The 27,968-nt window shown below is 48.2% G+C and overlaps 2 protein-coding genes across 2 annotated transcripts in view; one reads left to right on the forward strand and one right to left on the reverse strand.

The window, feature by feature from the left end:
* Positions 1-801: 801 nt before the first annotated feature.
* Positions 802-11,934, forward strand: CLK3 (CDC like kinase 3; the record flags this gene model as incomplete). Its single annotated transcript, XM_079129364.1, is given in 16 exon segments — positions 802-918; positions 921-955; positions 1,642-1,721; positions 1,724-1,770; positions 1,772-1,801; positions 1,803-1,859; positions 3,985-4,081; positions 4,357-4,423; positions 7,019-7,135; positions 7,895-8,061; positions 9,212-9,306; positions 9,398-9,527; positions 9,764-9,846; positions 10,354-10,433; positions 10,724-10,814; positions 11,437-11,934. Coding segments are annotated over 16 exon segments (1,470 nt in total). The 3' UTR covers positions 11,614-11,934.
* Positions 11,935-13,976: 2,042 nt separating this feature from the next.
* The window catches only part of EDC3 (enhancer of mRNA decapping 3), a 48,175-nt gene continuing 34,183 nt past the window's right edge, over positions 13,977-27,968 (reverse strand). The window contains 8 exon segments of the mRNA XM_079127331.1: positions 13,977-14,203; positions 14,206-14,316; positions 14,319-14,400; positions 14,402-14,442; positions 14,445-14,462; positions 16,636-16,666; positions 16,668-16,854; positions 18,998-19,151. Of these exon segments, the coding sequence (XP_078983457.1) occupies positions 14,130-14,203; positions 14,206-14,316; positions 14,319-14,400; positions 14,402-14,442; positions 14,445-14,462; positions 16,636-16,666; positions 16,668-16,854; positions 18,998-19,151 (698 nt within the window). The 3' untranslated portion in view covers positions 13,977-14,129.

Consider the following 27,968-nt stretch of genomic DNA (forward strand, 5'->3'; position numbering starts at 1 on the left):
AGAAGAGGGCATGGTACCTGTATTTTTGGGGAAAGGTAAGGCACCTGGCATGGCACTGCAGGTGTTCTGGGGGTGCTAAATGGGCCCCAGGCAAGAAACTTGGACACTCTGGTATCCTGGCATCCTGGTGGTGCTGATATCTAGTGTGGACCAACAAGGGTTTGAGTAGGTCCAAGTTCACTTGGCTAGACCCTTGGGCCAGCTAGGGAACGCTGGTGAGCCTCTGTGTGCCTCGTTTTTCCAAGGGCTTGTCTTCTCATATCGCTGTGGCCTCCTGGTGCTGACTTGTTTTTAACCCCCTTGAGTGAATCTAGTTTAGTGCCTCAGCCAGGCAGTTTTGATCCTCTCCAACCAGGCTTTGACCCTTTGCTCTGTGTGTTGGCTCTGTGCCAGCAGCCCTTTGGCCTCTGGTTTTCCAGAGCATTTAGGTCATGGGACCCCACAGGCAGAAGGGAATTGAGCACAGGAGGCTCCCCTTGCTCCCTCTACCTTGGCATCCCTATGATAGTGCTCACCATCTCTATCATGTGTTCCCACCTTGGCCCACCCAGTTCTGAGTGTGTGGGCCATGCCAGGGAGGCAGCTGTTTATTTGTTCACTGGCAGAGAGGGGAGTAACCCATTGTCTGCTGTTTGCCCAGTGTGACCTCAGAGTTCTTCTTCACTTCATAAACCCTTGGGAGGGGCTGCCCCCAAATAGAACAATGGGCCTCTTCTTCATGAGCATCTGGTGTGCCCCACGCCACCCTGTGGCTGGAGGCGGCAGGCTGTGTGTTGAGCAGGGTTCTTTCTCACGGCTTAGATGCATCACTGTAAGCGATACCGCTCCCCTGAGCCAGACCCGTACCTGAGCTACCGCTGGAAGAGGAGGCGGTCTTACAGTCGGGAACATGAAGGGAGACTGCGATACCCAAGCCCGGAAGGGAGCCTCCACCCCGAAGATCTCGGTCCAGAAGGTGAGTGGGAGCTGGATAGGAAAGAGGTGACTCCTTTTAGCTGGGCAAAGGAAGATTGTCCTGGAGGCTTTGGCAGCCCCAGTCTCACTGAGATCACTTCTACCGCTCCCTGACTCCCCCTACCCTAATCTCTGCCCTGACCTCTCTGGGCTCTTTACCTAATCTCAACCTACAATTTTCTGGCCTAACAGTAGCAACCTTCCTTGCCACCCTTTCTTTGTCCTGGAGTGTTGCTTCCTCTTCTTCCTACACATTGTGCCATTTTCTAAGGCAGCACCTTCCCTGCTGACTTCCTGAGCCCTCCTCATTGGGAATTAGGAACATAGCCTCAGTCTTGGAAAGATTGGTCCCTGGTCCTGTCTCAGGCCCCAGACCAAAGTTATAGTCATAGCAAGCAATAGGCAACTTCAGAGTGTTGGTGCCCTACAAGGCCCTCTACCATGCTCATCTTCCCCTGTCCCCTACCTTCTGTGGCACTGGAGGGATGCTATCGTTAGCCATGGTTCTGGCTTGGTACTCCCCTTCCCTGCTCACTTCCCCTCAGTCTGTATGCTTCTGCTACAACAAGCTTTCCCTGAGAGCTGGCTTTAGGGATCTGACCACAGGCCTCTTACCTGCTATCAGGGACCTGGCTGGTGGGAGCAAGGACCACACTTGGACTGGTGTCCGCATTCTCCTCTTGTCAGCCATGACCGCCTGCCCTACCAGAGGAGATACCGGGAGCGTCGAGATAGTGATACATACCGATGTGAAGAGCGGAGCCCATCCTTGGGGAGGACTGCTATGATTCTTCACGTTCTCGTCATCGGCGGCGGTTCACGGGACAGGGGGCCATATCGAACCCGAAAGCAATGCCCATCACTGCCACAAACGCCGCACCAGGTCTTGTAGCAGCGCCTCCTCGGTGAGTGGTGGCCAGAGTGTGCTGGCTGGGGCCAAAGGCCTCATCTCTTTCTAGCCTTCTTTCAGGCTGGCTGGTCTGGGTGAGTACTGCCCAGCCCTGGCGCGCTGTTGTGCGTGCATGTGTGTGTGTATGTGTTGTCTGGTCCAGGTGCAGGGCTGAGCAGGGACCTTGGCTCTCTGCCTTCTGGCCCATTGCCAGGGGCAACTGTAGGGCTTTGGCTCCAGCTCTAGCTGGTCCCAGCCTGTCTGTGTCTACACACTATTCCAGATACAGGCCACATGGTACAAGTGGCCAGGGACCCAGTAGATCTTCAGTATGTGACCTTGGGCTACATGACCTGGTCCTTCCTAAAGAGATCGCCCACCATGTAGCTGAGTGCTCTAATGTGTGGACTGCACCCACCTCTACAGTCTCATTTCCACACCCCTCCCCAGAGGCCCTGAGACCGCAGTGCCCTGTGGGAGAGGATGATTTGCCTGTAAATCAACTCTTGACTTTTTTCTTTCTTATGGTGGTACTGGGAATTGAACCCAGGGCCTCACACATGCTGTACAAGTACTCTACAACTAAACCACATCTCCAGTCCACCCACCCACATTTTTTTTTTTTTTTTGGTATGGTGTTCTACTATGTTGCCTAGGCTGGTCTTGGAACTCCTAGGTTCAAGCAATCCTCCTGCCTCAGCCTTCTATGTAGTGGGGACTACAGAAGTGCGCCACCATATATGGTCAGAGAGCTCAGACTGGGAGTTTCCCTTTTGACTTCAGCCAGGCCCTCTTCAGCCTCACTTCTTTACAGGAGGAGCAGTCACAGTGAGGAGGGACAGCTGCCTGTGTGATGAGACTTTGGAAGAAATGGCAAAAAGGTTCACAGCCCAGGCAGCCCCAGGCCTCACCCTCTTGCAGGCCAAATACTAAGAACAGGGCTGGCTAGTGTTCTGATGTGGAGAATGGTACAGATCTGGGCTGAGACCAGGAGTCCGGACTGCGCTCAGTTCCCTGGGAAGAAAGCCAGTGTGTGTTCTGAGGTTATGTGCTGTCTTCTCTTCTCCCCATCCCTCTTCCCTCCCTTCTGCCGTCCATAAGGCTCCTGAGGATCAGTGGAGGGGCCAGGCATCTTCTCTGCCCAGCTCTTTCTATGACTTCTTTGAGTGGCCATGGATTGATGGTTGACTCTGCGCGTGCAAATCCGTCGTGGCCATGTGGCCTCTGTACAGTGCCACACACTGCCACAGGATGGCAGTGCAAGTCTGTGGCTCTGCTTCTTCTCTTTTTGGTGCCCTCTGTGGTTGTGAGGCTTGGGATAGGCCTGGCCTGTGAGCAGCACAGGTGCCAAGGCCAGGGCAGAAGCTGACTTGGGGCCTGTGTGGGCCAATTGTTGTAGGAGACCTGGAGGTCAGCCAGCCCAGAAGATCCCAGGTTCCTTTCCTGCTTGAGGACTGGTGGCAGGAGGGCTGCTGATGGAAGGCTGTCTCTGGTAGTGTGGTTACGTCTGGCCGAGAGGGTGCCATTTGGGGGGCAGGTAGCAGCTTGGCTCTGTGTGGCAGCTATCAGGCAACGTGCAAAGAAGGCTGTGTGGGTGAAGGAGGCAGGCAAGGACAGGCTGGACATTCTGTAGCTGAAAGCCAGGGTATAGCCCTCCGACCATTCCAGTTGGTCAGACCCAGGCTGGGCCAGCTGCCTTCTTGCGCTGTTTCTCACTGTGTCTTTAGCTCTGGCCAAAGGCACTATGGGAGGGCTGGGAGGGGGACGACTCTGAAGAAGAGGGAGTCAGGGCTGTGGCTGTCGTTAGGGCCCCAGCCCCTCGGCGGCAGAGGCTGGACGTCTTTCTGAGCGTTTGTGGCGCTCCTCTTATAGATAATGTCCGAGTTTTCTTTACATACCTGTAGCTGTTTTTACTTTTCTGTTTTTGAAGTCAGTTTGTGTCTTGACGTGTCCCTTGCAATATCCCTATCGTTATATATGCTGTGTGCCTTATGAAATGCTGGGATCTGGAAAATCCAACCAACCAACCCACCGGCTCCTCACCGTCTCCACCTCTGCCTTTGACTGACACTTCAATCTGTCAATCGGAACCGCCTACCATGCGATTGGTCGGATGGCGTTTCGGGGGGCGGTGCATGCAGAGAAGCCAACAGAGCAGTAAGCGCAGCAGCCGGAGTGTGGAAGATGACAAGGAGGGCCACCTGGTGTGCCGGATCGGCGATTGGCTCCAAGAGCGATGTACAGCCACCTTTCGTAAAACTTTACCTCTCTACTTTCTACCCCCCTTGTTAGACAAGACCTCTCCTGCCTGGAGGGGCCTCTAGTGGTGTGGTGCCTTAGTGGGGCCACAGTAATTGCCTGAATGACACAGACACTAGCAACTTCCATTTTTAAGAGAGTAGCAGTGAGAGAGAAACCTCTTTTGTTTTTGAGAATTTGAATGCTGTGAACTTGCAGGAGCTGCCGACCTCCTGCCCTTCAGACTCTCATGCCCAGCTTCTTTTCTCTTGTAGATGAAATCGTGGGGAATCTAGGCGAAGGCACCTTTGGCAAGGTGGTGGAGTGCTTGGACCATGCCAGGTGAGTGAGCTGGGGCAGCACAACTGGCTCTAGATGCCATCTTAAGAAGAGTTAGCTTGAGGCTCTCAGGAATGGTGGCTCTCAGAGTTTCCTTCTTTTTGAAGGGTAGCACTACAGTGTAGTTCTGATCTGTACGTTTTGATCTCCTGAAATAAGGAAGAAATCTTGGGGTTCAGCAGGCATGTGATGTCCCTGAACAAGAACTGGTCAATAAATGGCTCTGCCCCAATTCTCTAGGGCTATGATGGTAGTATTTAGAGCAGGGCCAAGGTCCTGGCTCCTCTGTGGCCTAGAGGTGCTTCCTGTGAGCTCTTTCAGGTCCTTGACCTAGGAGGGATTTGGGAGTGCTGCTAAGCCCAGCCCAGAATTGACAGCCCCCCACCCCAGGCTTTCTGAAAGGCCATGCAAATCCTGATCGAGAGAAATAAGACCCTGGACTTTCACCAAGCAGGCTACTCACTGCCTTCCCCAGTGTGACTAGAGTCTCTGTAATCCCTGTTGAGCATGTCAAGGAGTGTGGGGTATACTTGTATGTATTGCGCTGCTGGGTGTACTTTACTCCCTCCCAGGCTTAAGAGTACAATATCTTGTCCTCTACCATTCCTCAAGCTTTGGCTTCCTATGTAGCTCAGGTGGGGAGGCCACCCTCTGGAAACCAGTTGCCTCCCTGCCTTATTAGCTCTCTGACAGTTTGGGACCTTAGCCATGAAGTGCTTGGTTTCTCATTTGAGCTATGAGGCAATGTTGGGTCACTATTTTAAAGACCCCACACAGGGGTTTGTCTGTATTATATCTTAGACTATTAAGGCAGATATGGAGGCCCCATGCTTCTTACATTAAAAGGCTGCTCAGTTGATGGGGTATAGCTCAGTGAATTGAGCACTTGACTAGAATGTATAAGGTCCAGCACTGCAAAAAGATAAAATCTCGTGGCTGGGGCTGAAGCTCAGTGCAGAATGACTTGCCTAGCAGGTACTGGTTTCAGTCCTTAGCACTATATAAAAATAAATACACATTCTGTCCATCTACAATTACCAAAAAAATATATAGATATATATTATAAAAATATATATAATATAATATAATATAATATAAATATAATATAAAAAATATATATATTTTAAAGTAAAATCTCTAGCACTGGGGAAAAAAAAAAGAGAGAGAGAGAGAACTGCTCACATAGGACTGTTAGACCCAGGAGTCAGCCATTTCTCTAGCCATGAGGTAAAGCAGTGACATGACTGAGAGGAAGCATCCTTTTGCTCCCAGTTCCCATTTAAACATACATGGATCCAAGAGGTTACGGTGGGGAATGTAGAGATAGGGCAGGTAAGCTCTCTGGGCTATGCCATTCTGAGTAACCAGAGGGAAAATGAGCCTCTGAGTCACTAGGAGGAAGACACAGGATCTAGGGAACCCTTCAGGGGACCTAGAAGGGGCAAGATTGGCAGAGTGATTTTGTGGAAGCTCTGTGAAAGGACAGGCCTCATCCTCAGACAGCCCTGGTGGGGTTTCTTGAAAAATAATAGACTGCCTTTTGTTGAGGATTGAAGTGCTTGGCAGGGTCTTGTGCTGGAGGCTGGGATAGTAATAGCCTTTGTTCCGAGGTCCTTAACCTTCCTGAAGGTCTGGGGAAATTGTCTTGGGAGAGCAAAGTAGGGTATTCTGTAGAAGGTGCCTTTGCCTTTGGGACTTTCTAGGCATCAGGAAGTCTAGCCCCATGGAGGCCTCAGAAAATATACCCTTGTGGATCAGGGTCATCTCATGTCAAGTCACCACTGGGCATATGAACACTCGCTGTCTTTTAACTGGGTCTTCTAGCAGTCCAACCTCAGTAGGTTTTCTTCTCTGTTCACATTCACCAATGGCCTCCTGAGGTGGGCAGAGCAGGGATTGTTTAGATCCTCCTTTGACACATAAAAGGGTTCCTAGCACTCTTCGGTTGTTGGTAAATGCTGTGGCTGATGGAGAGGAGGGCCTGGGAAGGAATATGGTAAAGGAGATGACCCTGGCCTCTCAGGCCTTCCCTGCATCCTAGGCCATTTCAGGCCTTCCTGCATTGCAGATGTGCTCAAGAGGTGTGGGAGGATTCTAGGTGGGGCAGCCTGGCTTGCAGCTTTATGTTACTGAGTGGGCTCTGAGAACCTAAAAGCCTGATATGAGCATAGAGCCTGAGATGGCTAACTCAGATATTAGGCAAATTTGGTATTAGGAGCCGGGTGTGGTGGCGCACACCTGTAATCCAAGTGGCTCAGGAGGCTAAAGCAGGAGGATCATGAGTTCAGAGTCAGCCTCAGCAAAAGCCAGGCTCTAAGCAACTCAGTGAGACCCTGTCTCTAAAAAAATACAAAATAGGACTGGGGATGTGGCTCAGTGGTTAAGTGCTCCTGAGTTCAAAACCCCCCCACCCCCCAAAAAAAATCATTGCTATTAGATGACAGGTCTGGTGATGCATGGGGCAGTCTGGGCCTCAAGTATCTGCTCTCTTCAGGCAAGTGATTTATGGAGCCGGTTTGTCAGAGTTGCTGGGTGGAGGGTGAATGAAGGGCTGGGCAGCTACTGATGAAGAACTTCTGCTTCCATCCTGGGTGCCAGAGGGAAGTCTCAGGTTGCCTTGAAGATCATCCGCAACGTGGGCAAGTACCGGGAGGCTGCCCGACTAGAAATCAATGTTCTCAAGAAAATCAAGGAGAAGGACAAAGAGAACAAGTTGTGAGTGTCTGCAAGGTTTGGGAGGGAAGCCTTTAGTGGGGAGTTTGCTCTAGCCCCAACTGCGTGCACTCCCATGGGCTTCACAGTGTCTCATCACCTATTTGGCACTGTGCTTTCTCACCACACTCCAGAATCAGAGGAGTTTGGCAAGTGAGTCTTGCTTGAAAGAGCCTTTGGACTTTAGTCCAGGCTTCACACCAGCCAGCTTTGTGTTCTGAGGCAGGCCCCAGTCCTAAATTTTGTGAATTGGGGACTTTGCTGGGTTGCAAAACTGTTTGGAGACCTCACACATAGTAGGAGACCTCCAGAGGAGAGCCTTCCTTTGGCAGATAGACACTGAGCACATATGTCCTCTCCCCTTAGCATGGTGCCTAGTCAAGCTTGGGCACAGAGCAAAGTCCACACAGGCCCTCAGGAAGCTCAGTAGCATGGGGTATTCTTTGGTATGGTAGGCTGCCACTACTCCATCTCTCTGTCAGCAACTCTGAGGCAGGGCTTCTCCCATCCTATAAGTGAATGAGCTCAGACCAGAGCCCTGGCCCCTCTCTGCAGCAGGAAGTTCAGTCTTTGCCCAGAGTTCATCTGGGTGATGGATGGCCAGTGGGGAGATATGCTCTGGCTCTGATGATCTCTTCACATATATCTGCATTGTGGTGTGCAACTCAATGGCCTAGGAGTGGGTGGGGGCTGTCTTCATCTGAGGGGCAGTGAGGCAGCCCCCAGCACAGAGCCTGAGTCCCACCCATCCTTCTCCCCCAGCCTGTGCGTCTTGATGTCTGACTGGTTCAACTTCCACGGTCACATGTGCATCGCCTTTGAGCTCCTGGGCAAGAACACCTTTGAGTTCCTGAAGGAGAATAATTTCCAGCCTTACCCCTTACCACATGTCCGGCACATGGCCTACCAGCTCTGCCACGCCCTTAGATGTAAGTGTCCACCTCAGATGGAGCATGGGGTGGCTACACTCCTGCAGCAAAGTCACCTGGTTGTTTTTGTCTGCCCCCATTAACTCCAGAGCATTGCTAACCATTGTGCTGCGCCTGAGAGGCCCCTGGGGTCCTGATGAAAGGCCTTTTGTATATTTTAAGTAGGAACCTTAGTGTAAGGGTGGAAAGGCTAGTCTCTCCCTGTCCCCCAGGGACCTCCTGTGCTATGCTCTGTCCCCAGGTGCTCAGGAAGAAAACAGGAAAGGGCTGCTCTAGATATGGCCCTAGAGCCAACCCTGATGCCCACATTCATGTATAGGAAAAAGAGGTAGAAACTGGACCTGATAGACCCCTCTACCTCTGTCTATGCCTCACTCATCTGCCTGCCAGCCATGAAGACCATATTTGGTGGCCCAAGTGTTCCACACCATCAGATTTGTGACAATTACAGTAGTATCGAAAGGCCTCTTGGTTAAGGCAATAAGAAATAGAGCCTATCTGGATGGGTAGCAGGAAGGGGCACAATCGAGCAAGGAAAGCAGCTCAGCAGAGGCCTAGTGCAGCATGCTGAGACTCACTCCAGTGGAGGAGAGAGGGCTCATACTGGTGAGTGGTGGGCCACACGGTTGTGAGGATCTTCTATGCCAGATGTGATGAGTGGCAGAAACCACTGTTGGTGGGATGTGGGCTGGAGGCAAGTGTTCCCTGCTCAGGACTGCCTTCATGGGTGTGTGACCTGTGGTCAGTTACACTTAAGTTTTGAACAAGGGGCCTGTGTTTTCATTTCACAATAGACCCTGCAAATTACACAGCAGGTACTGAGAGGGGACACGGCTGTTCCCTGTCTTGATATGACTTTGGTGAAGGACTGGGAAGGAGGCCTGGTCTTTGCAGAAGGGAGGAGGGGGGGAGGTTTTTTTGGATAGAAAACCTGCCTTCCTCCTCAAGGCAAACCCTCTTGAGTCTCAGGGAGAGCTCTTGAAAGGGAAGCCAGTAGAGAGAGAAGATCAGGCCAACTCTCTGCTGAGGTTGGGTGTGCACAGCTCTGGCAGTTGCTGGCTTTGGAAGAGTCTGGGCTAGAGCTGGTGGGAAAACCAAAGGGGAAGACAAGGGTCTTAGGGTCGTCCTTCCTCTTCCCCTACTTCTCTAGTTCTACATGAGAACCAGCTGACCCACACAGACTTGAAGCCAGAGAACATCCTGTTTGTGAATTCTGAGTTTGAAACTCTTTACAATGAGCACAAGGTAAAGCATTGTTGGGGCATGGGTGTGGTACTCCAGGGGCTGGTTACTATAAGCTGGTAGACTGACCTGGCTAGCCTACCTTGCCTTTCAGAGCTGCGAGGAGAAGTCAGTGAAGAACACCAGCATTCGAGTGGCTGACTTTGGCAGTGCCACCTTTGACCATGAACATCACACAACCATTGTGGCCACCCGTCACTATCGCCCGCCTGAAGTGATTCTTGGTGAGTAGCCCTCAACCTTGTTATACCTGGTAGTTACTGGATGGGCATACAGGTGGTAGCATGCTGTCAGTCAGCCACCTAGGGTTCGCAGTGTCATGAGACAGGTTGACTTGGCCTTGTAAGAATAGCCTTAGAGTGGGCCTTGTACATCTGGGCAAGAGTCCCCTCAGCCAGAGTGACAGTAACCCATGACCTATAGGCTAGGTCTCACAGCTTCTCCCCATCTTGGTTTGCAGAGCTGGGCTGGGCACAGCCCTGTGATGTCTGGAGCATCGGCTGCATTCTCTTCGAGTACTACCGGGGCTTCACACTCTTCCAGGTACACTCTTGAGCTGAGTGCTGCCTCTGACAGCCTGCAGGGCACTGGGGTGGGAATCCCTGAATGGTTGAGGTGATAGGTGTCTTCTATGCCCGCCATCAGTCACGGGAGATCCAGACTTTTCAGAATTGTGGGTGCTCAGGGAAAGGAAGAGATTGGCACACTTGAAGCACTCAGGAAAGAGCCTTCTGCTAGACTATTAAAGATGGAGGACTGGGGTAGGAGAAGTGAGTTCTAGGCGAGGGGCACAGCATGAGTGAGGGCTTAAAAATGGTTGGAACAGGGCACCCGAGCTGGGGAAAGTGAAAAAATAACCAGAGTGTTGTACAGTCAGGGACAAGTCCACCTGCAGGGCTGCCACCAAGTCAGAGGTTGAGAGGATCCACTGGTAGATTTGTATTTCCTAGGTAGGGAGGCTCCTTGCCTGTTTCTTCTCACCCCTTATATTCCATGAAGCGGGTAAGGCTGGAAATAACTCCTACTTGCTCTCTCCTTGGCCTTCTGTAGACCCATGAAAACCGAGAGCACTTGGTGATGATGGAGAAAATCCTAGGGCCCATCCCATCACACATGATCCACCGTACCAGGTAAGGACCCCTGGTGTTTTCCCTCAGGGCAGTGAAGGGCCTTTGCTTCTAGGCTGTGGGTTAGCAGGGCACCCAAGATATGTAGTCTTTATTGGACATTACACAGTTCCTCTAGGCTCCTAACAGTGTTCCTCATATGTCCCTCCAACTGAACTGGCAAAACTGCAGCCCAGACTTTCTTGCCCTGCTGGGTCAGACTAGGATTCCCCAGACTGCCCTGTCTTGGGTCTGGCCAGGAGTTGCTCTTCCCCATCTCCCACTACTCGTAAACTCTCTCCCTTAATTTTTAGAAAGCAGAAATATTTCTACAAAGGGGGCCTTGTTTGGGATGAGAACAGCTCTGATGGCCGGTATGTGAAGGAGAACTGCAAACCTCTGAAGGTCAGTTTCTGGCTTCCCCCAGCTCAACTCATGCCAAGGAGACCCCAGGCACCAGACAAACAGCAGAGACAGAACGGGCAGCTAAAGGCTGCCTCCTCGTTCCGGCTCTGTGGGAGACGGCACCCAAGACTGCTGGGTGTTGGCAGTGAGGCTTTCTGCAAACTGCCCCAGAGGAGCCCTTAGCCCTACCCCTTCCCTACAGGGTGGCTATGAATGTAATTGGGGAACACCAGAAGAGCCAGATGTCAGAGACCCTGCTGCTACATGTCCCTCCCTCTCAATTTTGGGAAGAACTAGGCAGGACTGAGGCGAGGGGGAGGGAAGTCCTATACATGGCCAGGAAGCCTGTCAACTGCATCTGGTGCCTGGACAAGTGAATTTTGCACAGGTGATTTCTACCCACCTGTCAGGACTTTGCATGTGGGGTAGAGGCACCAACCCAGCAAGACACCCAGTAACCTAAGTTCTGAGCAAAAACCTTAGAACTTGGGCATGAAAGGCAAGGAGCTGCTGTTGTCTGTCCCAGAGGGCGGAAGTAGAGTCCTCCAAGGAGGCATCCCAGAGGCAAGGGGACTGCTGTGGACCCTGCCGTGACACTGAGGCACCTTGTGTCCTTGAGCAGAGTTACATGCTCCAAGATTCTCTGGAGCATGTGCAGCTGTTTGACCTGATGAGGAGGATGTTAGAATTTGATCCTGCCCAGCGCATCACACTGGCGGAGGCCCTGTTGCATCCCTTCTTTGCTGGCCTGACCCCTGAGGAGCGGTCCTTCCACACCAGCCGCAACCCCAGCAGATGACAGGAGCAGGCCCATGCTCAAGGAGAGGGAGAGCGGGACTGGGCTGCCAGCCCCTTTTCTCCAGCCTCTTCCACCGGGCCTCAGCCAGAGCCACTCGATGAACAGTGCAATGTGAAGGAAGGCAGGAGCCTGCAGGGGAGGAGACTTGGTGCCCAGCTGCCAGAAAGCACAGATTTGACTCAAGCTATTTATATGTTGTAAAGTTATAATAAAGTGTTTCTTACTGTTTGTAACCCCTGGTACCAGTGTGTCCATCTCCAGGCTCCTTCCTTGTCTTCTCCCTTCCCTGACCTTATTAATAAAGTCTTTCTTAGCAGCTCAGCTTGTGGAGAGCTAAGTGTGAACTGGGCCAGGCACAGAGGGGTAAACCAATGAACAGACTAGACAAGAGGCTGGTGGATCCCTCTGGGCCCAGGAGCAGAGCAGTTCCAATCCAAGGCAAGAAGACCCAGAAGGCTGCTTGACCCCTAAGCCTGTCACCTGGCTGGGACAGGCTGTACCTACCCAAAGACTGTCAACTGAGGTGGGTACAAGATGATCCCGGTGGGCTCCTAAGATGTGGGAGGCAGCTTGCAAGCAGTTCACACAGCACGGACTCAGTCAATTCAGCTTTATTGTAGGCTGTTTTTGGTTCCCAAGAGCTGCATGAATTAGACTTGACCACCTGACTGGGCCCTTGAGGAACTGGCCACAGGGCAGGATGCCTCTGAAGGGGGCTGAGAGTAGAGGAGTTGTACCCATCTTTAATATCTATGGTATGGACTGGCTGAGGGCAGAAGAAGCCCTCATGCCGCTTGGCAGAAACAGGAGAGGTTTGAGCACAAAACCCAGTGGCCCCTCAAGAAGGCCATCAACCCCTGGCATTAGCAGTCTTCAGGACCAGAGTTTAGCTCACTCTCCATGTGCCCAGTCACAGGCCTTTTATTTCCAGGTTGGTGACCTCCAAAACCTGTAACTACTGCTAAAAGCCTGTTATATGGACTGCTCCCTAGACTGGTCTTGCCTCTGCAGAGAAGGCTCAGCTTGGGAGCTTGTCCCCAAGAGTGAGCAGAGGGTCCCAGTCCCTGGCCTCTTCCCACACTGGAGACAACACTGGAGGGATAGTGAGAGGAAAGGAGGGACCAGGACCAGCCCTCTGCCCTTTCTAGAAAGAAAAAGAGATAAGCAGCTTAAAACCTACAATACTAGGGCCTACCCTGTGTCCACAATCCTTGGCAAGCCAGCCCACCCACTCTTCAATAAGTGATGGGCACAGAACAAAATCCTAAAGCTCTAAAAAAGGCTTTTAAAGCTTTCGTAAGGTCCTCCAGGCACGGATCCTGTCCTGTAGCCTCCAGGGACCAGGCAGGTCCTGTGCTTGGTTGTATTAGGATCTGAGCAATGGGTGCTCTCATGGCCAAGCTCCACCACCAGCTCATCCAGACCGGCCTCGTTTGAGTATTTGAGATAGGCCACTGGCCCCAAGTCTGTATCTAGAGTAGACAACCTGAAAGGGTTCAAGGCCAGATGTAAGAGCAGGGGTGGAGCCCAGGCAAGACAGGGACATGCACTGTGCTCTGGGATGCCAGCTGCAGAGGATAGTTTCAGGGAACGGGCAGAGGGAACAGATGAGCAGGACATACAAGTACAGGCAAGGAGGCAGCAAGTGGTGGCCTAGGACCAAAGCACCAAGGAGCCTCCTATGGCTCAGCACCAGGCTCCCCTGGGGCCTTCCCAATCCTGGACATTAAAGCTGCACACTGAGGGGTCAGCCCTCAGCTAGGGGAAGGTCACTGCTGGCAAGATGGGCACTATGGTTCTACAATAACATCTTATGTGACCTGTACTGAAGATAATAGAAAACCAGCACAAAATCCCAATAGGTAACACCATCCAGATGTATCCCTTTCCCTGCCTCTCAGAATGATGGAGTGGAAGGCCCCGATGAAAAATCCCAGTGTAAAGTTTGGATCTGCTCAGGAGAAAGGTCAAAAGCCCCTAAATCAGCTGTGGTGGGGCTAAGCTGCCACAGCCCTCAAAATGGATGGAGAGCACAGGCCTGCCCTCTGGTGGACAGCTGCATGCAGCCTGGTCTACATGATCAGAAGGGCTTCCTGGCGGGAGGAAGCAGAGACACACTGCCATAAGCTATAAAATAAAGCAGGTAAAGGCCCCCTTCAGGACCTGGCCCAAACCCCAAGGTGCTCATCCAGGCCCAAGGGCTGTAAACCTGAAACACAGTCTGAGAGCTGCCTATGTGTGTAAACAAAGCCCCACCTGGCACTCGGCCAGCTGGGTGCAGAGATGCCTGGAGCCATGGTGCTCAGCCTGACCCCACCCACACCCAGTGGGAAAGCCTTCCCTGGCCACAGGCAAGTGACAGGTCAGGTTTAAGTATGTTTCTGTTCTTTACAGAGGAAACAAACCCCCAAAGAAAAACTTAACAAGGTCCATGAACTTCACATCCTTAAGGCGTTCGTCGTCACGTCTTTTGGCAGGAGCCAGGGACTTGCAGGGTCCAGCCTGCCAGGGCCCCTCTAGGCAGAGTGCAGGGGATGACAAACTTGCAGCCAAAAGGGTGAATGATAGTTGATGCCCACCTCCTGGAAACCTGCTGGGGAATGCCAATGTCACACAAATAGACCCGGCCTGCGTGCTCCACCAAGTGGCAGAGCAGGCCCAGTGCCAGTGACCATTTGGCATCGATGCCCTGTTCAACTTCAGCACAGGAGGGTCTATGCTGAGTACTGGTGCCCGGTTCTGGTTGGCCCAGGCCACGGCTGCTTTGTACCAGGGCTGATCCCGCAGGGAAGGCATTCTCTGGGCAATCCAAGCAGTTGATGACCAGGCCACAGGGCTAGTGGGCAGATCTGCAGGTGGGAAAGAAAACTGTCTGAGCACCTAGAGCACAGAACAACCAGGCTATGCTGAGAGCCCAGGTGGACCCAAAAGAGTCTTGCTTGCGGACATCTTTCCAATGCCTGGCTGGACTGGGTGCCAGAGGCTAAGAGTATGTCATCTGATCAACCAAGCCCTCATGGGGTTTTGGGGCTGAAGCACTAACCTGATGAGAGTAGTTTCTCAAGGCATAAAGCCCTCACCTCCTCTGCCTTGCAGGCAGGCCTCTGTACATCCCACTAATCAGGGACATTAGAGAAGATGGGAAGGTAGAGTCCACTGTGGAGTCAGCCCTTACAGGGAAACCCTGATCAGGGCCCAGCAGAAACAGGAGCTGATGACCTGATGGCCTGATGACCAGTGAGCAGGTGAGAGCAAGCACGCCTATTCTACTGGCCTACTCACTCTACTCTAGCTACCTGCCCTCCACTGAGCCCAAATTTAAGAACAGGGAGAAACAATCACTGCTGTCCCAGCATTTAAAAAGGCACCTCTGCTTGAACAAGGCGTCTGGGACAGAATAAGAACAGGACAAGTACACATATCCAAGACTTGCCTAAGGGGTTAACCTGAGAACAGCCAAACAGGACCAAATTCAAGGCTCTTGAGACTTGCCTCCTGGAGCAGTCGGGATACGACACCTTTTGGGCCTCCAGGGAAAAACCATCTGAAGAGAGCATCATGTTGGAGATTTCAATGCACACCAGTCTCCAATCCCAGCTCTCAGTCTACATGATTTCTCATGGCTTCCCTCTTAGAACACACCTTGTGGGTCATGAGACACTCGAGTAAGTGGTGCCCAGACTGTTTTAGACCTAGCTTCACACCGACTTGCCATCTGCACTGTGGCAGGCCCTCTCTCTGGGTATTTGTTCCAGTTCTTCTTCCTCCATTCTCACTTAAACCCTGGTCCAACTCAGGCTTTGCCCCCACCTCTGCACATGAGACTGCTAAATCCAACAGCTGATTCTCAATCTTCCTGATGAACTTAACCTGAAGTGGCTCACATCTGATCACATGTTCCTTTTCTCACCTGGCACTTGGTTGCCACTCTCTCCTGCTCTTCTCCCTCCTTGGTCATTCCTGCTGTTTCCTGGCCAGGTTCTTAGTTCCCTGAGTTTGAAACAAAAGCTTCCACCTCTGACTTCTCTCTACTCTCTTCCGGGCTTTAGTATTAGCTGGACACTTGGAACTCCAAGCTAGACCCTTACACTCCAAGTTCATACAACTTCCCGCTGCATAACTGACAGGTATCACAAACAGAACCTCTGCTCTGCATCCCCACACCGTCTCCTCCACCAAGTCCCACCTCAGTGACAGGCCCTGTCACTCAAGCCAAGAACCTAACCATTCTCAGTTCTTCTCTCACTCCCTACATCCAATGTAGGGAGGATGTACAGAGGCCTGTACTTTCAGAAACTGATTCAGAAACTACCACTTCCACTGCCATTCTCTCAGCCACCAACAGCTCTTGCCCCAAGTCTCAACAACAGCATCTCAGCACCCCTCTGTACTCTGATCATGTATTGTAAGCACCAGACTGCTCATCTGGAACCTAGACCACTCCTTCACCAATTCTTTCAGTAACTCTCCAGCCCACCTTGAGTAAAAGCCCAAACTCTCAGGGTCATCTGTGGAGCCCTTCATGACTGACCCTGAATGCTTGTCTCCTAACCTCCAACATTTCCTTTCCCCCTTCCCCACTTTATTTCACTCCATAACACTATCATATGACCTAATATGTTAATTGTCTGTGCATTTATCTCTCCTACAGAAGGGAACTCTATGGAAGAATGGATTTTAAAAGAATTTGTTCTTATTCCCAGCACACCAGGAACAGTGCCTGTTCCATAAGCATTTGAGAAATGAGTAAGTGAGAGAGGGCAAAGAGAGAGAGGATAGAAAATAGGTCACCCGGGTTTATTCCTATGGGCACCTCCAAGACTCCTTAGATACAGATACACCTTTACGCACCTTTCCCTCAGTTTACCACTGGGTGGCACCACCAGATCATCAAACTATCAGGAGGTAGGAGGTCTTCTGCCTTGTCCTGCATTAGGTGAGTTTGTTTGCTGTTCCTGGGACCCTGGCCCTCACACAGGCAAAGCAAGCACTCTACCACTGATCCCCAGCCGTAGGGCTTACCTTTGAGGCTAGACACTTGCTGACCCTGGGTCCTTGCTGAAAAGAGACAGCTCATTGGTGATGGACTCCAGCATCTTGACAAAATTGGGCAAGAAGAGGATGACCTGCACATCGTGATTGGCTAGGTGCCTTCCGCAACTAATACCCTGAGCCCCCTTCACATGGGGCCCACACAGCAAAGCCACTGTGGGCCTCTGGTGAACATTCTTAGGATTCAACCTAAAACAGAAAGCAAAAAAGCACTATTGGCTATTTAAAATTACTCATGGGCTAGTTAATCCCCATAACAGACAAATAGGCACCTGCTGCTCTCAGGGCTCTCCCCCAGTACTAGGCTCCAAATGGGCCAAACTCCACAGCAGGCCAGGCCTATAGGTTGATGTTCCCACTGTCCCACATCCTATCACTTCACTGCTGGAGTGAACTCACCAAGGAGTTCCCAGGTCTCACTGCATATACCACCACCTCTAACTCAACAATGCTTAATGGGTCTTCCCTGACCTGTCAGATCCAAGCTCTGTTTGGTCTTTGTATCCCCGCGGCCTCCACTGGGCTTCATCACCAAAATACTGCTCTGCTCCAGCAAGGCTGTTATTCTCTCCAGCGCTTGTCAGGCTTGTTTCTGCTTATATGCAAACTATGTCTCTTGCCCTGCAAGCCCTTTACTTTTCAAACTCCCACCAACCTTTTGAGCTCTGGTTTATTTCTTCAGGGATTATTCTAGCTTGCACTAAATTCTCCCCTTTTCTCAACTTCTAATAAACTTACAGCAAGTACCACCAATTTAGGATAGTTCCAAATTATCCTCAATTCACTGCCAATCCAAGTTTTCTTTCCCGAGCTGCCAGTAAGCTAGTAAGGTGATGCTGTAGATATTACTAGTACTTCCCTGGATGCTGTGTGGACTGATGGATGCATAACACTTAGCCATGCCAGAGAAGTCAAGAAAGTACTTGACTACGCAGACCGTGGAGGAAGCAGCTGCCTTAGATAAAGCAGTCACTATTCAAAGCTGAGATGCCTGCAGACAGATGCTGCAGAGTGCTATTGGAACCTGACCTGCTGTGTCTGTTCCCCAAATGGGCTCTCCTTCTCACCCACCACCCCAAAGAATGAAAGCAGAGCCCAGCACCCATAGGAGGGAGAACTCAGACACTAGAAATCAACCTGTACACCCATACCAGCAGACTCACATGGGCAGTCCTTCAGTTGAGTCAAAGTGTGCTCATCCTGAACATGGGGCTATAATATTTACTTTTGAGGTGAAGTTATGAGGAGCACATTAAATTCTTCAGTGAGAGCAGTGTGAAAAGCCACACAGCATCTGACATGCATTAAACTTCAATATTATTAACTGTGGGTTTGTCTCTCAAAGGTAAGCCGGTTACTGCTGCCAAGGACCAGAGTAAATTTTCTGAGTTCAGACGAGAAAACAGCCACAAGGACAGCCTAGAGATGAATATGACTTGGTGAGGACATCTAGCTCCTGAATGTCCTGAAACTATGGTTTCGAGAAAGTCATTTGATAGTCTCAAATACTCCTGGAGAATTCACTCCAAGACCTGCCTTAAAGGATGCTCTGGGAGAAGGCACAGCCAATTCAGTCCGGGGCCAGATGCTCCTTCAGAGCACATAATACTCCCTCCTCTGCTCTTCCCTGCAGAGGAGCACCAGGGACCAGCACAAATGGAAGCAGGCCCAACCCAGGGGAAAGGAGGAATGACAGGTATCAGGTCAGGAGGACAAGATGGGGAAATCTCAATCTAGCTTGGATCAAGCCTGCTTTAATCAAGATTACTTCAAAATCAAGAGCTGTTTTCCACCCAAACACAACTGGAGAATTCCTGGAGCATTTTCTGTTTCCTCCACCAAAGCCCTGTACTTTCTGGAGACCTCTCTAGGGTACTACAGCACAGGAGCAGTGATTTGTTCTTGGTGTCTGTAGTGTTGAGCACATGGTTATCAGTATATGAACTCAAGGTCAGGTGGGAAGATGCCATACCCCAACTGCCCTACCCAGCAGTCAGGGTGGTTCTAGAAGTTTTCAGGTATGGAGCTCAGGACTGAGGTGCATCCCAGATACCTAAAGTGAATGGTGAATGTCAAAGGCCAGGTCTGACAGCAGGAGTCGCAAAGCCAGATAGCTGCTGTCAGGAAAGAATGAAGAATGAGAGAAGAGTGAGGACTACCAAGAGATAGGTGAGAGGAAGAGCAAATAACCTGGCAGCAATCCAGGAAAGTGACTTGAGAAGCTCACATGAGACAACAACTGTCTCACTACTCTCCTGCACACGTGAGGCACTGTGGGGGTGATGCACAGATTATCACTCCACATTCACCCCTCCAGTTCTAGAGCACTTACCTATTAGGTCCTCCAAGAAGGGTCAGCGCCATCTGACTGGCACATACACCTGTCATCTCCAGTCTCCGCTCCAAGGTCAGCCCATGCTTCTCAGCTACAGATAACAGCTTTTTATGCAGTTCATAGGAAACACTTGGGACCACCAGGCCAGAGTTGGTTCAAAAGAAGCAAAGAGATAAAGGGAAAGTGATGATGGGAAGCCAGATCCAAAAGAGGTATACTGTATTCTGAATTCTGTAAATGCCAATATTTTAAGACCAATCCTCGGCTGGCCCATCATCTTCCTCTTCTGGGATTGAGGCATACTCCGCAGACTCCAGAGCTCAAGTAGTAAATGATGAACAAATTTGTTCCGAACTAAACTCATCTTCCCTTAGTAGTTTAGCTTTAGACCACGAAGAACAAACCCACCATGTGTTCTGGGTACTACCCAAAGAAGACTGGCACACAGCATGTAACAGCAATCACATTGAAAAGAACATGCTTTCCTCAAACTGGGGGAAAAAAACCATTCCTGGGCAGTGGGGTTTTCTTCACAAGCAGGTCCTTCATCCTGCTTAAGAAGTGAACAGATACTACAGATACTACTTGACCCTTTACCCTCTGGCCTGCTGTCCTTTTTTTTTTTTTTTTTGGTATCAGGGATTGAACCCAGAAGTGCTTAACCACTGAGCCACATTCCTGGTCCTTTTTTATTTTGAGACAGGATCTCATTAAGTTGCTTAGGGTCTCGCTTAGTTGCTAAAGCTGACTTTGAACTCACAATCCTCTTTCCTCAGTCTCCAGAGCCACTGGTGTTCTTTTAATTTCAAGCCAGAGTCTTGTTTCATGTATCGACTCCCTGTTTGCTCTCTCTTAGCCCTTATTCTTTGCTTAAGAAATTCAGCTAGTAGCCAGATGCTATGGCATAGGTCTACACTGCCAGCAACTCCAGAAGCTGAGATAAGAGGACTACAAGTTCAAGGCCAGCCTCAACAACTTAGTGAGGCCCTAAGCAACTCAGTGAGACCCTGTCTCAAACTAAAAAATAAAAAGGGCAGGGCTGTGGCTCAGTGGTTAAGTACCCTAGGTTCAATCCCCAGCATCAAAAAAAAAAAATTCATTCAGCTAGCAATCTGTTTCCTCAAGTAATTTGTTTCTCCTTATTTAGGGTGAGTGTAACCAAATTTTCATATCACACAGAAGGAATACAATGAAAGTAACCTACAGCTCGCCTTAAGCTACTTATAAGAATCGTGAACCTTTTTTTATTCACCACAAAGAATTATAAAAAGGTTGCAGAGAATCACAGTCACTACAAGTACACCATAGAAAGTACTTGGTTCTTGAAGGCTCAAAGCCAAAATGAGCAGGTACACTTGAAGTCTGTAGTCTGTGCATGGTATCAGCATACCAGTGACATTCAGGACTCAGAAAACCAAGGTAGGAAAACACAGCAAATTCAAAATGGTGATCTGCAACAGACTGCTCTGCCTTAACAACCAAGGTCTCCTTCCCTGCAAAATGCCAATGTCATCCTATAAATGACAAAGCCTCTGGGATGGCCATGGGGGAACAGACCCATCACCTAAGACCCCATTTGGTTTCACTGGCTGATGGAGCAACAAATGCAGATTCTAATTATCAAGTCATCAGGGAATTACATATAACTAACTGGTTTTGTCTAACTGGATCAGGTGCCATTTTAGGTCCTGTGTCCTCAGCTATATTGGATTGTAAACTCTTCAAAGTAAGAAATAAAGTCTTTTACTTCTTTGGCCCTCACCTCCCCAATTTGTTCCAGTCACACTTATTAACATAGACTAGTTCTCATCAAGTGCTCAAACATAAAATGATGGAAGCCTTGTGCTATTTTGGATCTTCATCATCCATCCCATTGACAGAGTCCTGTATAAAAAACTTGCCTTCTTCATTGGTCATTTCAGAAAAAATTTTGAGTTCTCCCAGATATCCAGTCCCATCTGCATAAATTCTGAGCACCACAGAGTAAGGCTATGCTTGCATGTTTTAGCAACAGGAAGCCAAGCACAAAGACTGATCTCATAGCACCAGGTCCGTATCCTCTTTAACAGCAGAATGAAACAATTTAAGTTAATGATGATAATACAAAATGCCTAACCAGGGACTACTCTATTGACTGAGTGCCTAAGTCCTATTTCTGTTTGGAGCAGAGGCAACAAACAGTGCCATTAGATAGGAGTGCAGAGTCTTTCCTACCACTTTATGAAATGTCAGGCACTGGTGTCCCAGGTGCCCATGTTGGAGGCTGCAGCCTGATCTTGTATGTCAATAGTTGATTAAAGAGTCATTTTTATAACCCATTTCATACATACAACATTAACAGAAGTCATTAGGAACCCTTGATAGCAGTGTGAAAAAGCTGAATGAATTCTCAAGAGTCTTAAGCCACTAACAACTGCAAACCCGTCAAGTCACACACATTGCCTACTTCAAACACTCTCTTTACCTGGAAACTCACACAAGGTAGAACTCATCCAAGACTCTGCATTCCTTCACCCATTCATCAGAACTTTCTCTGCTGAATTGGAACAGGTAAGGGCAGAGTGTCTTGGGTTGCTACTCCACAAATCAAGCTCTCTTCTGGGTCTGGCTCCTACTGCTGGGTTGTTCCCTTCCCTCTGACATCTCTGGGGACAAGCAGAGCCATTGCTGCTAGCTGTCCCCTGGCAGCCCTTGGATATGAAGCTCACCCAACCTTGGCTGGCTAGATGCTGCAGGTGGACACTTCTTACCATCTCCTCAGTAGTCTGTGTTGGGGTGGGGTACTGGAGGCATTGCTGATGAACTGGCTTATTTTTATAACCCAGGGAAAGGACAAGGCCCAGAATCCTTTCTGCTCATAGTCTGGCAGTAAAAGGGTTTAGAATCCCACTGTACCTTACTCTGCTTCTCTGAAAGCAATGTGCAGCACAAAAACTTTTTTTTTTTTTTTTTTTTAACATTTACACACTAAGTCCAACTAGTTAGACTGGCTTATCAGAAACAGGCAGAGGGAATAAAATAAACTCCAAAGGAAGGGAACCAAGAACATAGCATGTAAACTGCAAACAATAACTGCCAAAGCCTGAACATAAGCCAAGTCTAATTATGTTTGGGTTGGAAGGTAGATCTTTATTGTTTAGGAATCAAGGCAGTAAAATCAGTTGACGTTGCTCTGAATATTAATATGTATTTTACAGTTGTCAGTGAAACAAGAAAGGGAGCTATAAAAACCAGTTCATGACACACAGAGCATTCCTTAGGATCTGATTAACCTAAGGCATTGATGAAAATGACTCAAGCACACGCAGGTCAGGCCAAGAAAGGAGATCCTCCCTGCACAAACCCATTCCATAGCATGGGACTGGGCTGCCTCCTGAGGCCACAGACCCAGAGGCCTGGCCCAGCACTGCATGTGCCTGACCCTTGCAATGTGTTTACTTTGGTTCTGTTCATTCCAGTACATACCATTTAGGCCTTTCCTTCCTTATGGATATGTGTGCACATTCTCTCACCCTCCATGACACTTCTCCTCCATCAGATACTTTCTAGCACTATATCCAAGCTCTTCCTTTCCTCCCAACCTACCTAGTCTTTCTGCTGGTAATACTCCCACAACCAACTGCCCTCTCAGAACGAACCTAATTCTCATCTGGACATGGCCCTTTAGTTGCAAAGTTGTGTCCCATGTCTCATCAACAAGAAAAAGCAGAGCTCATTAATGGGTGTGGAATTTCTCTGGATTTGTGAAATCCAGCAGTCACAAAATGGGGTGGTGATATCACACACTTTTGGGATACAAAACCATTGGCAAACTGGTACCTTCAGTCCAGCAGCATATAGGTGGTCCCTATAGCTCTACATATTTAGCTAAAACACAATTTGTTGTTAAATGTATCTCAGAAAGAAGGATTCATTGTAAAGAGCTTGTAATCCCAACATACTTTAACCTGACCCACAAAACCTCCCATGATTTGGCCTCATCTTTCATGTAACCTTTACCTTGTACCCAACCCCATCAGGCCCCAGACACCTTGGCTGCCTGCTGGTGATTGGTAAATACTCCAAGTTTTTCTTGGCTTCCCTTTCCTGGCACTCTCTTCTTTTCTAATGCTACTCACAGAGTACTAGCTCTTCATTCTTCAGGTCTCAGCTGAATATCCCTTCATCTCAGCATATAACTTATTTCCTTCACTGTATTTAATACACTTGTAAATATTTTTTTTTCAAACCTTCTGGCCTATTTACCTTGCTAGACTGTGAGTTCCACAAAAGTAGCAACTCAGCCTTGTTCACTGCTGTAACCCTTACTCTCCACTGTGCCTGAATAGCACAGTGCTTGGAGAACTGTTTTCAAGAGAAATGTTATAAAAGTATGTGTTAAATTAATGGACAAATGGGAAAGAAACCTGTACAGCAGACCTGACAGGCCAGCCTCAGGGCATTCTATTCTGCAGCTGGATAAGAGATCAGTTGTAACCAAAGACACTTGAACATAAGATGTTTCTGATTCTTACTCCACTCTTTCCCAGTTATAACAACTTAGACCAACCCTCCTGTCCATATTGGGCCCCCTTCTTCCAAACCAAAGTTACATGAAACAAGTTCTGGGTTCAAGAGGTTAAAAAAAAAAAAAAAAAAAAAAAAAGCCAAAAACCAAAAACCAAACAAACAACCCCCCCATAATTCTAAAAAAGATAACTTACTGATTATGAGGGGGAAAATCATCTTTACAATGAAATAAATCTGGTGGACAACACCTTACCAAGTGATCAAATGTCCCAATGATGGGACAATATGATATGGGGTGCTGTGATGTCTGAGGAAACATGTAACACCACCCAAATACTGGAGAACATGTTTAACATGAATCAAAACAAAGGGAAGGGCTGGGGTTGTGGCTCAGTGGTAGCTCGCTCATCTAGCACGCGTGAGGCCCTAGGTTCAATCCTCAGCACCACATAAAAATAATACCTCATAAAAAGGTATTGTGTCTACCTACAACTAAAGCAAAACAAAAGGAAACAAAAAATTAAAATAAAAGGACATTCTTCAAATAAATTGCTTTTTAAAAATACAGTTTAAAACATTATTGGGACAATTGGAAAGTGTTGCATAGTGTTGCAAAAATATTAGATAATATTTTTGTGTTAATTTTAAATTTCCTGAAAGCAATCTTGCAGTGTGGTTATACAGAGCAGTAAATAACCCACTGAATATATGTGCACGTATTTAGAGGTAAAATGTAATGATGAACGTAAAGTCCAAATGATTCAGAGATGTGTTACATGTGCATGTATGGTTTTTTTTTTTTGTAGTACTGAGGATTGAACCCAGGGGTGCTATTACACTGAGCTACATCCCCAGTCCCCTTTTTTTTGATACTGGAGATTGAACTCAGGGCACTCAACCTCCAAGACCTAGCCCTATTTTGTATTTTATTTCAAGACAGGGTCTCATTCAGTTGCTTAGTGCCTCGCCATTGCTGAGGCTCTCTCTGAACTCAGATACTACTGTCTCAGCCTCCCAAGCCAGTGGGATTACACGCATGTGCCAACATGCTAGCACATTTATTTATTTTATGTAAGGCAACTGTGCCAAATGTTTATGGTGAATCTAAATGAAGTGTATATGATTGTTCATTACATTATTCTAGCAACTTTACTGCAAGTTTGTGATTTTTTTCAATATAAAAAGTTGGGGGAAAAATAAAACAGTTAAGGACTTCCAAATATGATCAACAAATGTTTGTAGAGAAGCAATACATTAAGCCAGTAGTGGGGTGGGGTGGGGTGGGGTAGGGTGGGGAGTGGTAGGAGAGAGAAAACAACAGACCTCTCAGAGTCTTATGATCTAGCTGGAAACAAAAATACATATGTGTAAGTATGAAAGCAAACATACAGCAGTCCTTAAACTGTGTTATCCCAAGCAGAAGGGCCAAGTATGGATTTCAAATTAGAAGCCACGGATAGAAGATGTCAAGTTCTCTTTATGAACTATGCCTTGAAAGACAGGCAGGAATGTAATCATAGTAGAAAAGAAGGATTCCAGGTGGGGGTGGGGAAGAACCATGAACAAATTCAAAAGGTCAGAATGGGTGTGACATATACACATGCAAACATCCCTCCCTGAAGCTCAGAAGCCAAGAAGGAAGGGTCAGCCTAGAACCTGAGAAAGCACCAGTCTTCAGAAGACTTAGAAAGCCAAGTTGTTTTATGCAGAATGAAGCAGATAAAAATGCAAAAAGAGGATAGAAAGACCAAACAGAACTGATTTCAAGGGAACCTATGAGGTAGCACAAGAAACTAACAGATTAAGAAAATTTCAAGGAAAATTATGAAAGCAGCAGCAATTGCATCTAGAACCAGAATGAATACAACCAAGGATAAAGAAAAATGTTCTGTTTCAAAAGGAATCCACATCATCTGCTATTCAATCAGGAAAAAAATGGTCTCCCGAGTCTTCTCTTAAATTTTTTTCTTTTTTCTTTTCTTTTCTTTTTTTGAGATGGGAGAAGTCTTGTTAATTTGCCTAGGCTGGCCTCAAACTTGTGATTCTCCTATCTCAGTCTCTCAAATAGCTGAGACTATAGGTATACACCACTGTGTCTGACTCATAATTTGAATATTTATGAGAAGGAAAAGGAAACTTTCATGATGGACATTTAAAGAACGGTGTGCCTGATTAAAGAAATGGGAATGCCAAGCAATCAGGGGACAAGTGGGCAGCTTTGGTGTGCTGAATTTGAGGAAGGTGGTGGATACTTTGAAATCAAACTCCTTTCTTACTCTGGCTAGACCCCTGTGGTTCTGAGGGTACATATTAGCAAAGTAGCCACATGAGTAGAGATCAGTGCAGTTCTGAAATGAACAACTGGGGGCATCATCAAAAACTCAGGCTGTGGGCTAAGAATGTGGCTCAGGAGGAGAGTACCTGCCTAGCATGCATGAAGGCCCTAGGTTCAATCACCCAGCACCATCACAAAATAAAAACAAATACCACCCCCCCCCCCCCACAAAACAACCCTCAGGTTATCAGGCTACATTATGTGCTAGGCTTCAGATCCTCTAGTTTGCAATTAAAACTCTTAAAATTCTGGCAATAAGATGCCATGAAGCCTTTTCCAGTGGAAAACCTAAGAAGTACAAGATTCATTACTGGGGTCAGAGTCCAGTCAAGATTCCTGTCTTAATTGTCCTGCCCTATGTAAGACCTCATGAGATTACCAATAAGTAAAGGCAAGTTCTCCAGGCTTGTGACAACCATGTGCCTGATTATATAGGCCTAGAAACTCTGAGGTTTTTGAGGGAAATGGAATGATTACTGCCTTCACTCCTGACACTAGAGGATCTGCTAGAATATGAGGTTCCTCAAATCAATCAAATGTCATCACAGTCTGTTTGAAGAGAAACAATTTTAGAAACTAGGCTCATTAGCTCTGCTGAATGAAAAGTTGTGCCACTTGGTATATACATGTACAGGGTTATCCCTTCAGGCATTCTGATCCAGAACACCTCCTATAATATATCCCCTACTGTCTCCTTACAACTGTCCCTCCCTGCAGCACCTGATCTAACCTCTGAATACATGATGGGGGAATGAGGTGGGGCTGAAGGTCATGGGAGAGACTCCACTTGGAACTCATGTGAATCAGGTTCACAGTGTTAGGAGGCAATGAGATGGCAACTAACACCACTGCAAGCAGTTGCATGATTCTGAATGAGCAGGAGCCTGGTCAGAAGCACAACAGCTGCCCAGAGATGCCTCCCTACCCATAGGGTAAAATTCTTCAGTGGCTACTTCTAAAATCCAAATTTATTTTTCCTCAAACTACTCTAAACATATGTGCACAAGCATGCATGTCCACATGCACACACACATTTCCGAACTACCTGTTCTTGAGGAGATAAAAACACTGCTGGTCTTAGAATCATCAGAAGGCTTCTTCAGGGGATTTGAGTAAAAAGAAACAGAAATAAAGAGGCCAGGGCTCAGAGGCAGAACGGAATGCCAACTGTTGAAGACAACTGCCAGAAAGGAAATGTGAATCAAACTTGTCTCAAAAGCAAGAGACATCCCCATCAAGGCTCAAAATCTTAGCTAGACAAGGTGGAAAGAGCACAACCATAAAGAAGAAGAGAAAATCTAACAGTGGCTTCACCAGTTGCTTCCCCTTTGGAGCAGAGGCCAAGAGAAATCAATCTGGGTAAGTGCTGCTGGAGGGCAGATCAGAGTGCTTCACTCAAACTCTGACAGGATTCTTTGCAAACTCTAGTTCAGGTCTTGCTGCTTCCTGAGTCTCTGCAGATATAATATAGAGGCAGAGAAACATTCTTCAAGCAAAGCTGATGGGACAACTGCAGAGATTCAAAGCCTGCACCAACAGCACCCCACTGCCTTCCATCTGTGCTTCTACATACTTGAAGACAGAAGAGGCTTCAGAGTGGAGAACAAATGGTGGAGTCTTGAAAGAAGAGCTCATGAGTAAGATTTTATTATGACCTAGGGAACAAAGAATTCAGTGACTTTTTTCTTTTTTCCTGGTAATGGGGATTGAACCCAGGGGCACTTAACCACTGAGCTATGTCCCCAGTTCTTTTTATTTTTCATTTTGAGACTAGGTCTCGTTAAGGTGCTGAAGCTGGCTTTGAACTTGTGATCCTTCTGCCTCAGACTCCTGAGTTGCTGGGATCACCGTTATGCCATTGAACCCAGCTCAAGGGACTTTTGAGTCACTCCTCTTAACAGGTTTACTGGAACATTTAGCTCCAGCTCCAGCAAAATGGAAATGGTAACAGAGAACAGTACAACCTGATAGAGATGCCATGGAAATTAAGTGAAGTGAGCACATGAAATGTTTAGAAGAGTACTTAGAACAACGAGCATTAGCTGATATGTTGCTGATTATAAACTGCTGCTTCTCCTAAACCAGACCCTTATACTCCCCATTCTGCTACTGCTAAGAGTTGTG

This window comes from Sciurus vulgaris, assembly GCF_902686455.1.
Source record: "Sciurus vulgaris genome assembly, chromosome: 2".
NCBI classification, from domain to species: Eukaryota; Metazoa; Chordata; class Mammalia; order Rodentia; family Sciuridae; genus Sciurus; species Sciurus vulgaris.